A 12717-nucleotide genomic window follows, 5' to 3' on the forward strand; every position below is an offset into this window, starting at 1 on the left:
TTTTTGGATATGAGCTAGACAGATGCCTACAAAAGAAGGTGGCAATGCGGTGCATCTTGATAAAGAGTGGAGGTAAGGAAATGCCTTTTCTCTGTTCCCAAGGTTTTGTTTTTTAAAAGACCAGACATTTGAGTGTGTTTTGAGAACTAGTCATTGCTAGCCAGAGAATAACATGGCTGTTCAGAGGTCGATGGAAAGAAAGGCTAAGGTAGAAATGTTTTCTTCCCAAGCAGTGATATGAGGGAACAAGGTACCATTATGTGATGCATTTTTAAAGCCCATTAAGGTCAACCCAGGTGGGCTGCCTTTATGCTTGGTGGATAAGCACATATATAATCCAGAAGCAATGATTTCTTCTTTGGAGTTAATGGTGTTTTCTTCTCTGGGGGTAAAAACCTGCCTTCTGGGAGCTATTTTCTGGAATGTGACACACAGTCCTCATTGGATGAGGATGTGGAAAGCTACTGCCTGTTTTGGAATCCATAGTGCAATCAATGGCTTTATTGTAGGAGAAGTTCAGACAGCTGGCAGCCACTGACCACCACTGCTGTACCTGACAGGGCATGAGTTACCCTGTGTAGAGGCAACCCTACATGAACATTGCTGGATACAGACGTTTCAACCCTCACTTGCTACCTAGGTCTATCTACCCTTTGGCACTTCAGCAGCTTTGAAAACCAGCTTGTGCAGGGGTCTCAGCTGCCAGGCACCCCTTTACAAAAGAAAGCTTGGGAGATTAATTCATACGCTTGAATATATGGCAGCCGTCCCAGATTTCATTATGGTTTCAAAAGACATAGTGTGTGGACAGTTCCTGGATTTGTATCTATTTCCTAGAGCTGGTCTCCACACGTGGGGTCCGATGTAGTTGGTGCTGGAGGGGTCTCCCAAGCCAAAAGACGCCAAAGACTTGGACCCTTGCAGCTGAGATTGGATGTGTGGTAATGGGTTATTCGGTAAGGCAGTGTCCAGCTTCCAAGTCACCATCCTAGGTCAGTGAGCAACCAACCTGCCGAGTGTGGTGGTCACCGGCTCTCAGCGTACCCCCAACTCCGCCAACAAAGCGCTCGCACGCCCATCCTCAGAGCTCCCCTGCAGGACCGAATGGAAACATTGTTTTCTTTCTAGTGCCCATGGTTGAAAGAGACTCATATTACTGAAGGTATTTTTGATGCTTGTGGGAAAATATGTTGTGGTTTTTGCCCAGCAAAATGGAAATTCGCAGGAGTCAGGATGGGATTGAAATACACATGTAAGTAAATTTTAGCACCTGTTACAGTTCTGAAGTCACTAATCATTTTGCTAACTTAGGGACGTGAAAGAGTGTCAGTGCATAATAATTTTTGTCTGCCTGTACAATGATTACATTTGCTGCGTTCAGTTTTACAGCCTGGAGAGTTTTAAAAGTGTTTTTTTTAAGATTTTATTTATTTATTCATGAGAGACACACAGAGAGAGGCAGAGACACAGGCAGAAGGAGAAGCAGGCTCCCTGCAAGGTGCCCAATGTGGGACTCGATCCCAGATCCCAGGATCACGCCCTGAGCCGAAGGCAGATGCTCAACCACTGAGCCACCCAGGCATCCCTAAAAGTGTTTTTATTCAATTATTAAGTGTTTCTAGATTGTGTCACAAGTGCAGCTACCAGCTGCTGAGAATCACCTCTCTGCCTTTGCCAGTTTATGAGAAGCAGGTTTGCCCTCCTCCCTTCTAGTCTGGGATTTTGAAGCGAAGACGGGCAACAATCTGTGTTTCTAAACACATTGAGCATAAAGTTGTTCCTCTTTCAGAAGGCCAGGAGGAGACCAACCGTCAAGAATCTGTAACTCTTACTCCTTGTGGGTGAAAATGGGGGGCCTTTTACACCAGAGAAATAGGCAGATACCACAGAGAAGGGCATTTCTCCCCAGGGGTCCAGTTGGTAAATCTTTTTCCAGCAAAGAACTGATTTCAGTAATTGGTATAGTAGAGGAATGCGCAGTCATTTTCGAGCATCCCAGGCATCATTCTAAATGATTTATGATTATAGAAATTAGTTGAATTTTTTCCTGAAAAAAAATACAGAAGGAAACTCGGTTTCCTGCTGTATCTTCATGTTTTATTCTTTTTACTGGTAGGACTGGTAAGTTGGTCCCAATTGTGACCCTATTTAGATACATCCTAGTAGATGAGAAATTGCCCAAGCCATCCCAACTGCAATGAGTTAAGTGGTGATTATCAAGCAAACAGTCCTCTGGTCTTGCATTGTCCCACCCCATGCCGGCTTCTGCTTCTAATCATGCATATTGCACATGCATGCAATTTACTATTGAATGGTAGATGTGGGGCTGCTTCCCCTTATCTATAGATAGAAGTGATAGATCGATTCTACAGATAGAATTGAATCTGGCATAATAAACAAGTAATTATTGGGATACCTGGCTGACCCAGTCAGTAGAGCATGCAATTCTTGATCTCAGGGTTGTGAGTTCAAGCCCCACGCTGGGTGTAGAGCTTATGCAAAAACATTTTTTTAGAGAAATTAATATTGATTCCCTAGTACTAGCTCACATTTATTAGCACTTGCACCACACCAGATCCTATGCTAAACTCTTTACTTACATTTTTTACAATTTATATCAATCCTGACAAGGGCCAGTGTTTAAATTATACGATGCTCAGTGATGACTGCTCAGTGACCTCAATTTAAGGGAATTGACAGTCGTGTTGGTATTCTGCACTCCTCAAAGGGCTCAGTGGTTTCTGGGGTGCTATCGCATGCCTTTCACTGTGCTGGTTGCTAATGAGGATGCTAAAGAGGGCCTGCCTACAGCCTTGATGTAGGGGTCGGTAGCTAAGACACAGAACTGTATCTTATTCCTTTCTCATTGATACCCAAAACATAGTAAGTGCTTGGTCTTAAACATTTGTTGGATGGATGGATGGATGGATGGATGGATGGATGGATGGATGGATGGATAAACAGACTAGAGAGCATTCAGATGTAAAACTTGAAGGGCCAACAGTCAAGTTTCAGGTGTGTAGAGAGAAAAGGGTTGATTATTGAGGTTGGTGGGACACTGGACTGAAGGCAGGCCTTGAACTTTAGAAACCTTTCTAATAGGTAGGCTTTTTAGGAATCAGTATACAAACAGGCCATAGGATTCCAGAGCTAGAAGAACCCTACTGTAGCATTTCCCAAAGTGTGTTTTGCCAGACATTCTGCTTGCATGCATTTGGGAGACAGTATTGTGCCCAGTATCTTAGGGCTTCACCATACATATAGGTATGTTGAAGTTCCAGAAAAGTCTTGTTGGAAAGCAGAGTCCTAAACTTTGTCTAACTCAGCATTTCTCAGAATGACTGGCCTGCAGATCCATGCAATAGGCCTATGACCACCCTCTGAACAGACTTTGGAAAATGCTGATTATTGGGATCCCTTTACTTCCCTGCTGAGTTCCAGAGAGGTTGAGTGATTTACCCAGAGTCACAAAGCTAATTGATAGCAGAGGCAAGCCAAGGATTCCAGAGTGTTCTGACTCTTGGGTGGTACTTTCCATTATCCCACTAAGCCTTTCTAGTGGCAGCCTCATTGGCAACTACCTTGCCTGGGCCCTTCCCTGCCAGCGCAGCCCTGTTTTGCTGGCAGGAGGCCTTCCAGAGACCAGACTGTTGAGAATTTGGATGAGACACCTACGCTGGTGAATTACTGCATGTAAAAGCAGTAAGAGCTGATTCCTTCCCTTTGAGGAATGCAGCACCGACTCCCCTCCCCTTGCCCATCTTCTGCTGAGCCCCAGTAAAGATATGTGTGCTTGTTAGGAAATTCACAAAAGCCAAATAGAGCCTTAGGAGCATCTCAAGGTCCCATTCCTCACTGCTGCCCCGGTAGTTAATGTAGATAGAGCAAACTTTCAATTATTTGCATGTGCAGAGGGCAGTAGCCCTGTAGATAATCCAAACCAGCCGGCAATAATTGAAGAACACATACAGCGCACATAGCACACACATGCACACATGCACGCATGCACTCCTTGCAAAACCCTGTGGTATCTGATTGTCATGACTTTTGCACAGGCAGCTTCTTTACCTGGTGGCCCTTTCTTCCCAGCTCTCTCCCTTGCTCCTAAGTTCCCTCCTCGAGGATGGCTTCCCTCACCGCACTGCCCTGACAGCACTCACCCCTTGGATGTGTGTCCTTCAACACCCAAGGTGGGCGGTACCAGCTCCCACCTAGAACTCTGGGGTCCCCAGGGGTTTTTTCCCCTGTGGAAGCTTGGCTCCCCAACTGGACAGCAGTGATCCCAGCCACCAGAGGGAAGTCAGGGGGTAGTCCCCAGTGATTCTGTGGGGTTCAGTAATTGCTGCACGTGAATGAGCTTCTTAGGTCAGGAAAGAGGTGTGCGTTGGAGTGGAGAGGCAGGTGGATGCCTGGTGGGTTGGGCATGAAGAGAGGCCCCTCTGAAGACCACGAGCTGGGCCTGAGCTTCTGCTCACCCCAGAAACTCAGACACTTTGTCATAATGAGTTGTGAAGAAGGGACCAGGCCAAGTGGATGGTGTTGTGGGCTTGGGGAGTGGCGGCGAGGGCCAGGCCTGCAGGGCATCGGGGATCACAGTCCTTGTTCCTGTCACAAAGGCCCTGTTTCCTCTCCACCCTCCCTTCCGCTGTCATACTCTGCTTTGCTTTTGTTCCCTAACTTCCAGGAAAGAAGAAATCCAAATTTAAAGCCTTCAAGAACTTTTTTGGCAAGAAGAAGAAAAAAGAGTCTGAAGATGCCCAGGGAGGGAGGAGGCTAAAACCAAGCTTGTCCAGCAGCAGTATTAACATTTCTTCTCTGGAGCCAGTTCGAGAAGGTCAGCGAACTGAGCCCAGGTAAGCTCAGGGGGGCTACAGCCACTGCCAGGGGGCCTTTTCTGTGCTCACACGTATGCTTGTGGTCTGGGGTGCATAGCTCAGTAGGTTGGGCAGCTGCACACCCCTGACCCCGAGAGCACTGGGTACCAGTAGATGAGGGCAGAGTTTCCCATCACAGCCACATGGCGCCTACCACTAGTGAGGAGCTGGAGGCCTCTGTTTCAAGTAAAGACATCCTACCTCATTTGGGAAGCTGGGCCTGGTTTGCCTGCCTGGCCCTCAGAGTATAGGTCTGTGATTTCCCCAGCGGGGTTGGGGGGGAGGGAGCTACATCTCTTAATGTGTGATTAAAATCTCAGAGACAGAAGCCTCTAGCTGGGTGGAGGCCAAAGCTTTAAATCACTTGTGTTAATGTAAAGACAAAGAAACAAGCAAACAAACCAAGAACCCCAAATCCATTTCTCCCTCCATCACAGGAGACAGAGGGGGTATGGAAAATGCTGGAACTGGTCCCGGAATGGGGGAGCCTCTTTCTCAGCCACCTCTATTCAGATTTTCATCTGTGATGCCCCCCTTCTGTATCTGAACGTCCAGTACCCCCAGCTGTTCCTGTATCCATCAGATCCCCGCCTACGGAGTTCCACTTGAGCCCAACTTGCCAGACTTATTTGGGCTGCCCATAGAGCTCACCCGTGCTGTTACCTTTTCCCTCAAGGCTTTGCTTGCTGGAAATGGGACACTCAGTAACGTGTTATACTTGTTATACTACTCCCTGACTGCTAACACCTAGGTTTCCTTAAGGACCTTAATTAGTGCATTGAACGTGAGGAATCTCAGAGAGCAGGAGATGGTTATGGACAGAGGGGCTTGTTTCACACGTTACAAATGATGCCATTGTATAGACCACAACCTTACAGCTCTAAGTGAGGCTAAGACTAGCCCTGCTATAAACTGGGGGGGGGGGAGGGCAAGGAGAGGGGATTTTGGGTCTACTCTGTGTCATCTCTACAAATAGCAACAATCTATATGTTTATCCTCATGCCAGTACTCACTATCTTGATGAAGGTAGCTTTGAAGTACGTTTTGAAATTGGCAAGTGTGAGTTCTCCAATGTTGTTCTTACTTTTCAAGTTTATCAGTATGTAACCCCTTACATTTCTCTATGAGTTTAAGGATAATCTTGCCCACTTCTGCAAAAGAATAACAAAAAGGCAGCCAGAATTTCAGTAGTGATCACCTGAAATCTGTAGATCAGTTTGCAGACTTTATTGCCCTCTTGACAAGATTAGGTCTCCCAAACCATGAGCATAGGTTGCTTTTTCATTTCCTTAGGTTTCCTTCTTTAATTTATTTCATTAGGGTTTTAGAGTGACCAGAGTATAATTTTTAGACACTTTTCATTAAATGTATTCCTAAGTGTTTTATTCTTACTGATGTTATTGTAAATGAAAATTGGAAGTGGTTTTGTCATTTCATTTTAGGATTGCTCATTGCAAGGATACAGAAATACAATTGATTGTCGTATATTGGTCTTTTATCCTGCAACCTTGCTGAACTCACTTATTGGTTCCAGTAGTTTTTATTGGATTCCTTAGGAGTTTTATACATGAGGTTGTGTCATCTATGATTAGAGATAATTTCACTTCTTCTTGTCCAATATGGATGTCTTTTATTTAATTTTCTTACCTAATTGCTCTCGCTGCAACCCCCAGGACAATGTTAAATAGAAGTGGCAAGAGCAGACATCCTTGTCTTGTTCCCGATGAGGGAGAAAACATTCAGTCTTTCATCATTAAATATGACATTAGCTGAGAGTTTCTCACAGATGTCCTCTGCCAAGGTTGAGTGTATTTATTACGTATTTGGACTTTACAAATGCTTTTTCTGTATCTGTTGAAATAACTACATGGTTTTTGCTTTTATTCTGCTGATATGGTGTACTACATTGATTGATTTTCATATATTAGAAAACCTTATATTTCTTGCAAGTTCTACCTGGTAATAGTGTATAATTCCTTACGTTGCTGGATTCAGATGACTAGTATTTTATTGAAGATTTTTATATCCATTTCATAAGAGGTATTAGTTTTTAGTTTTCTTCTGATGTCTTTGGGTGAAATTTTTAAAAGGTAAAATATCTTCCCACATTCCAAAAGGAGTCTTTTGTGCCTTTAGCCTTTTATTTGTTTCTAACTTTCCCCTGATTTATCTTAGCACTTAATTGTCATCAATCTGTCTTCATTCCCAATCAGAGGGTATTTCCATCTGGGTTTAGCAAGATGAGGGTGGGGGTGAGGTAGAGTAGGTGCATAAGATAGCTTTGAAAATCAGACAGATGTATCACGGAACCCTCATGTGAAAGAAGAAAAGATCTAGTGAATGAGAGCCTCCAAGATCTGGGCAGATGTTTGATATTTTAAATCAAAACAAAAACACTAGAGAGAAATTTGGGTGTGAAAGATCTTTGACAACTCTTACCTTAATAACAGAAAGACTCAGGGTCTTCCCTCTCATTCCACGGGGTTGCCACTATTGAATTGTAGACTTTTAATGGGTGAATTAGGGAATCCCTGGGTGGCTCAGTGGTTTAGCGCCTGCCTTTGGCTCCGGGCGTGATCCTGGAGTCCCGGGATCGAGTCCCACATCAGGCTCCCTGCGTGGAGCCTGCTTCTCCCTCTGCCTGTGTCTCTGCCTCTCTCTCTCTCTCTCTCTCTCTCTCTCTGTGTGTGTGTGTCTCATGAATAAATAAATAAAATCTTTAAAAAAATAAATGGGTGAATTGGATGGTATGTAAACTGTATCTCAAAACTATCATATAACAAAGATATGTGTTGATAATTTAAAAATCAAAATCATACAGAAGTACATAAAGTAGGAAATTAAAGTATTTCCTACTCCTGCCCCCAGTGCCATTCCTCAGGGGGATCTACCACTAATTATTTGGTGGATATCCTTCTGGATTTTTTTCTATGAACATAAACTATATATGTGTGTAATAAGCGTTATTTATTTATTTATTTGAGAAAGAGAGAGCATGAGTGGGAAGAGGCGAAGGGCAGAGGCAGGCTCCCTGCTGAGTGGGGACCCCCCCTGACACAGGCCTCGATCCCAGGATCCTGGGATCATGACCTGAACCAAAGGCAGATGCTTAATGGACTGAGCCACCCAGGCGCCCGTAGGTGTATATATTAAATGAGACCATACTATTCTTTATTTTTTGACTCAATATCTTATGGAAAACTTTCTATGTCCACACATGCACATCATTGCCCTCTTTCTGAAGTAACTGTGATATGTCATACTATGCATATACACGTGTCTTTAGTTCCTATGGCCCTTGGGCTGCTTTTACAGACCTTTTCCTTCCTGTTCAGGATCAAGAGCAACATGGGTAGCAAATCCCTGTCCCATGACAGCATCTTCATGTTGGAACCCGAGCTTGAAAGATCAACCCATCAACTCTGTCCCTCTCCAGAGCCCAAGAGAGGCAGACCTCTACAGGTAATAGTGAACTCAAGCATCAGTGCCTAATTAGACTACTCCTCTTCCATTCCCTAGTCCTAATCTGCCAAAAAAGCAAGGAGTGGGGAATTTGGCCTTGTTTCTCAGCTGATTCTACCCCACGGAGTTATTGTAAAGAATGGAGAGTGTATAAATATATGGTGTGATTACCTAGTGCCCAGCACACAGTGTTGTCTGGCATAACCATATTCACTTTTCTTGACGCACCTCAAGAATGCTTTAAGTATTAAGACGGTGACATTCCACTGTCAATGTGCAGGCATTCCAACTGCCGTGTTTTTTCTTTCTTCAACAGCGAACTCTGGTTTCCCGAACTCTGCCTAGAACTGGAACTAGTAATGTGCATGGAGATGTTTCTGGACTTATGTTTGAGGCTATGCCCCAATATGTGCCCAAAAGTGGAATCTGGGTTGGAGGCTCCAAGGCCCCTGAGGTAATAGAGTGGAATTGTGCAAAGTTTGGCAGCTGAGTCAAACAGATAGACCTATGCTTGAATTCTCGTGCTACTTGCTGGCTATGTGATCTTGGGCTGATTGCTTAACCTCTCTGAGCCTTCCTTTCCAGTGTATATTAATATTATACCCACTGTATAATATTAATATTAATATTAAATTTAATATCTACCTCAAACGGTTGTTTGTGAGGCTAGAATAAAGACTCAGAGAGGTTAAAGAAATTGCTCAATCTCACCCAGGTAGTAAGTGGTAATCTGACCCAGATGCGTTGACCTCAAAACCTATGGTCTTTCTAGTATCCCAGTCTTTCTAGTACCCCAGGCTTTAAGATATTCAGTTTCTTTGTACCTGCCTCAACAGGGAGAAGGATATACCTTTAGTCTTCATCAGATGTAGCCTATGCATAGAACAGCCTCTTACCTCCTGATAATCCTAACCATTACTCAGTTAGACTCTTCTGGAGCTCTGATCTAGAGATGTTCTAGGGGGAGCTGGAAATATTGCCAGGGACATAACCCTCAGCAGCTACCTTTCTCCTTCTCTCAACTTGGGGGTGGGATAATACCCAAATATCCCTGTGTGACTGAGAAGGCCATACCAGGAGGAGCCCGTTTTCTACTTTCGCATTTGGCAAAAGGTGACTGGGGCTTATTTCTGACATGTCTGCTCAAGACTCTTTATCTCCCGTTCTGGTTTCTGTACTGTATGTGGCAGCTCTGCTGGCTACATTAACCGTGGAAGGTAGAGAAGCAAACACCAAGATGGTCGCCAACGGTGCCCATCTTATGGTTGTATAGCAGACCCTGGGTCAGCAGACTGTTGCCCTGTTGCACCACAGCAGCAAAGGTCACTTCTGCAAACTTTCCTGTCCTCAGTCTTGAACCTCAACACGAGCTTTTACTTGTCTCCACGGCTGCACTCCCTCACCACTCAGGGGCACAAATCCAGATGTGCATGACTGAGTGCTACACAGTTGTTTCTCACATTCAGAAAGGGGAATTCTGCTTCCTGGATGCCTCCCTCTCTCCTTCTTCTCTTAGTCCCAGCAACAGACAGAGAGATTCTCATAGCAGAGACATGCTGTTTCTCTAAAAAGGTGATTTGTTGGGGGTGGAGGGGGAGGTGTGAAAATTCAAGGTAAAGATTCTAGGGGCATTTCCTCTCACAATGAAGGGGTTAGGAAAAGCCAAACAATAGTCCCAAGGCAATTTTTCTCAAACGATTGGTTTGGGCTCACTCCTCACATCTTTGGCCTGTTCCCTCAGTCCCTCTTCTGAGAAACAGAGCTGAAGACAGGGTATGGTGTTAACAGAACCTGAGCCATCAACCACCAGATCCACCTTTGCATGGGAATCTTCCTTTTGGTGCCAAGGTGACAACCCTCCATGACAGGGTCATTGAGAGCATTAAGTTGAGGGTCCTGATACCCCATGCTGCATAGAAGCTGAGAAAGTATGGAATTGACCAATGGCTGGGTCCCTTGAAGGGGCAGGAGTCATAATGGATTCTGTGACATTCAGAGCAACTGGAAGATTGTGGGAGACAAACTCCCAGTGTACAGTTCTGTCAGAAATACTGAGACTGAACCAGCGTTTTATCCCTTGACAGATTTTCACCTGATGTTTTATCTGAAGTGTTAGGAATGTGCGTGCCTTGATTATTCTCCAAGACATTTCATGTTCCTTTTATTTGAGGAAAATAGATGAGAAGATTTACTAGCAGATTGTTAGCATCTTCTTGTGGAATCAAACTGAATTCAGTAATTTAGGAACAGAGGGTGCAAAGTCACAGACCTGGGTCTCCCTCTGAGGCCCCCTCTTTTTAAGATTTTATTTACTTATTCATGAGACACACAGAAAGAGGTGGATACATAGGCAGAGGGAGAAGCAGGCTCCTCACAGAGAACCTGATGTGGGACTTGATCCCAGGATCGCAGGATCATGACCTGAGCCAAAGGCAGATGCTCAACCATCTGGTTCTTGCCCTTAAACTTCCTGAACTTGAGCATGGGACACCCCTTCCGAGCCCTTATAGTTAGGAGATAGGAGTGCACAATAGTTAAGAACATGGACCATAAAGGCAAGCAGACCTTTCAAATGCTTGTTCTGCCACCATGAGAATTAGGGCCAGTCACGTCCTCATTCAGACCCAGTTTTCCCCACCTGGAAGGTGAGGATCACAAGATCAGATGCTTCAAAGAACTGTTGTAAAGTTCAAATGAAATACATCTACCTAGAGTGCGCCCTGCCTGACAGGGAGAAAGATCAAATCAATAATGTAACTGCCTACCTCTTCACCTGAAGGAACTTAAAAGAGGAGAGCAAACTAACCCCAAAGCTAGTGAGAGGAAGGAAAGAATACAGATTAAAGCAGAGTAAAGCCCTCAGTAAAAGTTAGTTGTCATGATTGCCATTATTGTTATTAGAATTGGACTTGGGGTTGGTGAATCTTTGAGACTTCTTCTCAAGAGCCCTCAGCGGGCCTGGTAGTAATAAGAGGGCACCTTAGATTCTAGCCAGGAGTGCTCCAGGGGCAGAACCTTGGAAAAATCCTCCTTTGGCTTTGAGAATTTGAGGACCATCTGTCCTGAACAGGAGCAGAGACTATGACAGAAGAAAGCATGTCAGTTCCATGACAGCAAAGATTTTGTTTGGGTCATTGCTATAGGCCCAATGCTTACAGTGGGCTGTGGCACACTGTAGATGCTTAGCTGGCATTTGTTAAAGATAAAATCAGAGATTCTGATCCACATCGAAATGACCATGGCAGAGACCAGTGCCTCAGATTCAAGTGTACTATGAAGTTCAAGTTGGAATGAACTAAATTAGTCTGCTGAAGCCCAAGGAAAATCCAAATGATCAATTTTTATCCCCTTAGGAAAACTAGTAAAACAGTTCTAATCAGGGCTAGTTCTGTAGATTTTCTAATAATTACAGAAGACCAATCTTGACAGGATTAAGATAAACAACCAATAGAGTCAAGATATGATCCAGACAATTCCTGGAATGACAGGAGCAAGGGTTATAGTTTGGATGCGAAGCCTAGATCTTAACCCTAAAACTTAACCTCCACAAGAACCAGACTTCCAAAGACAGGGCCAAAACCAAAACAAAGATCAGACCGAAATAAGATTTATAGTAAGCATTAGTTGAGAGATAACACCAGAATTCTGATTTTGATCAATTAAGCAATTCAAAATTTCTGTTTCTGTTTGGGGACTGGCAAAAGTGTGCAGCAATCCAGGGCATGACCCAAGGCTATTGGTCTGGTTTGCATAGGTACAAGAAGTGAAGACAAGGAGGTAGGAGATTCTTTTCTTGGCTTGTTTTCTCACTTTGGGTTCTTAGTCTCTCCATCCATTAAGCAACAAGAAAACACCAATAATTTGGAGGAAAGCACACAAGTTTTAAATTTTTCCTTATACTGTCCTTGACAGATCCCAACACGGCGCCCACGCCAACCCAGCATCAGCCCACCTCTAATCCAATCTGACACAAATTCTAATGACTTTGAAGTAAGCTCTGTTGATGAAGAGTCACCTAAGAGCTCATGGAGGAAAGCTTTACCACACAATATCTTGACATTGAAGAAGGTGAGTGTTAGCCCCATCCTAATTGGTAGGTTTTGTTGGGGAGCACAGGTCAGAGGCATAATCTCTTGCACTCCTTCTACTGTGGCTTAGCACTAGGGGGGCATCTGAGGAAGCCACGGCCATTTTTGACTTTTGATTTGCATGGTGATTTACATTTTCTGTCCAATTCTACAAACCGAATAATCAGCACTTTTGTTTGAAAGCAAGGGAAGACGGTATTTTAGAAAACAATAATAGTTTGCAGATATTTTCAGTTATTTTAGGAAGAAAACAAGGGAGATTTTTATGGAAGTAAATCCTCTATGTTTGTGAA

General features: G+C 44.1%; 1 protein-coding gene across 7 annotated transcripts in view; it reads left to right on the forward strand.

Annotated features, from left to right (window-relative positions):
• The window catches only part of KIAA1210 (KIAA1210 ortholog), a 58490-nt gene that overhangs the window by 22396 nt on the left and 23377 nt on the right, over positions 1-12717 (forward strand). For 5 of the 7 annotated variants that reach the window (XM_077889816.1, XM_077889813.1, XM_077889815.1 and 2 more), the window contains exons 3-6: positions 4685-4853; positions 8210-8336; positions 8653-8790; positions 12249-12404. In XM_077889816.1, coding sequence (XP_077745942.1) covers positions 4685-4853; positions 8210-8336; positions 8653-8790; positions 12249-12404 — 590 coding nt within the window. The remainder of the gene's footprint in view (positions 1-4684; positions 4854-8209; positions 8337-8652; positions 8791-12248; positions 12405-12717) is intronic. The other 2 variants (XM_077889814.1, XM_077889817.1) reach the window with 2 other exon arrangements.

This window comes from Canis aureus, chromosome X, assembly GCF_053574225.1.
Source record: "Canis aureus isolate CA01 chromosome X, VMU_Caureus_v.1.0, whole genome shotgun sequence".
Taxonomy (NCBI): Eukaryota; Metazoa; Chordata; class Mammalia; order Carnivora; family Canidae; genus Canis; species Canis aureus.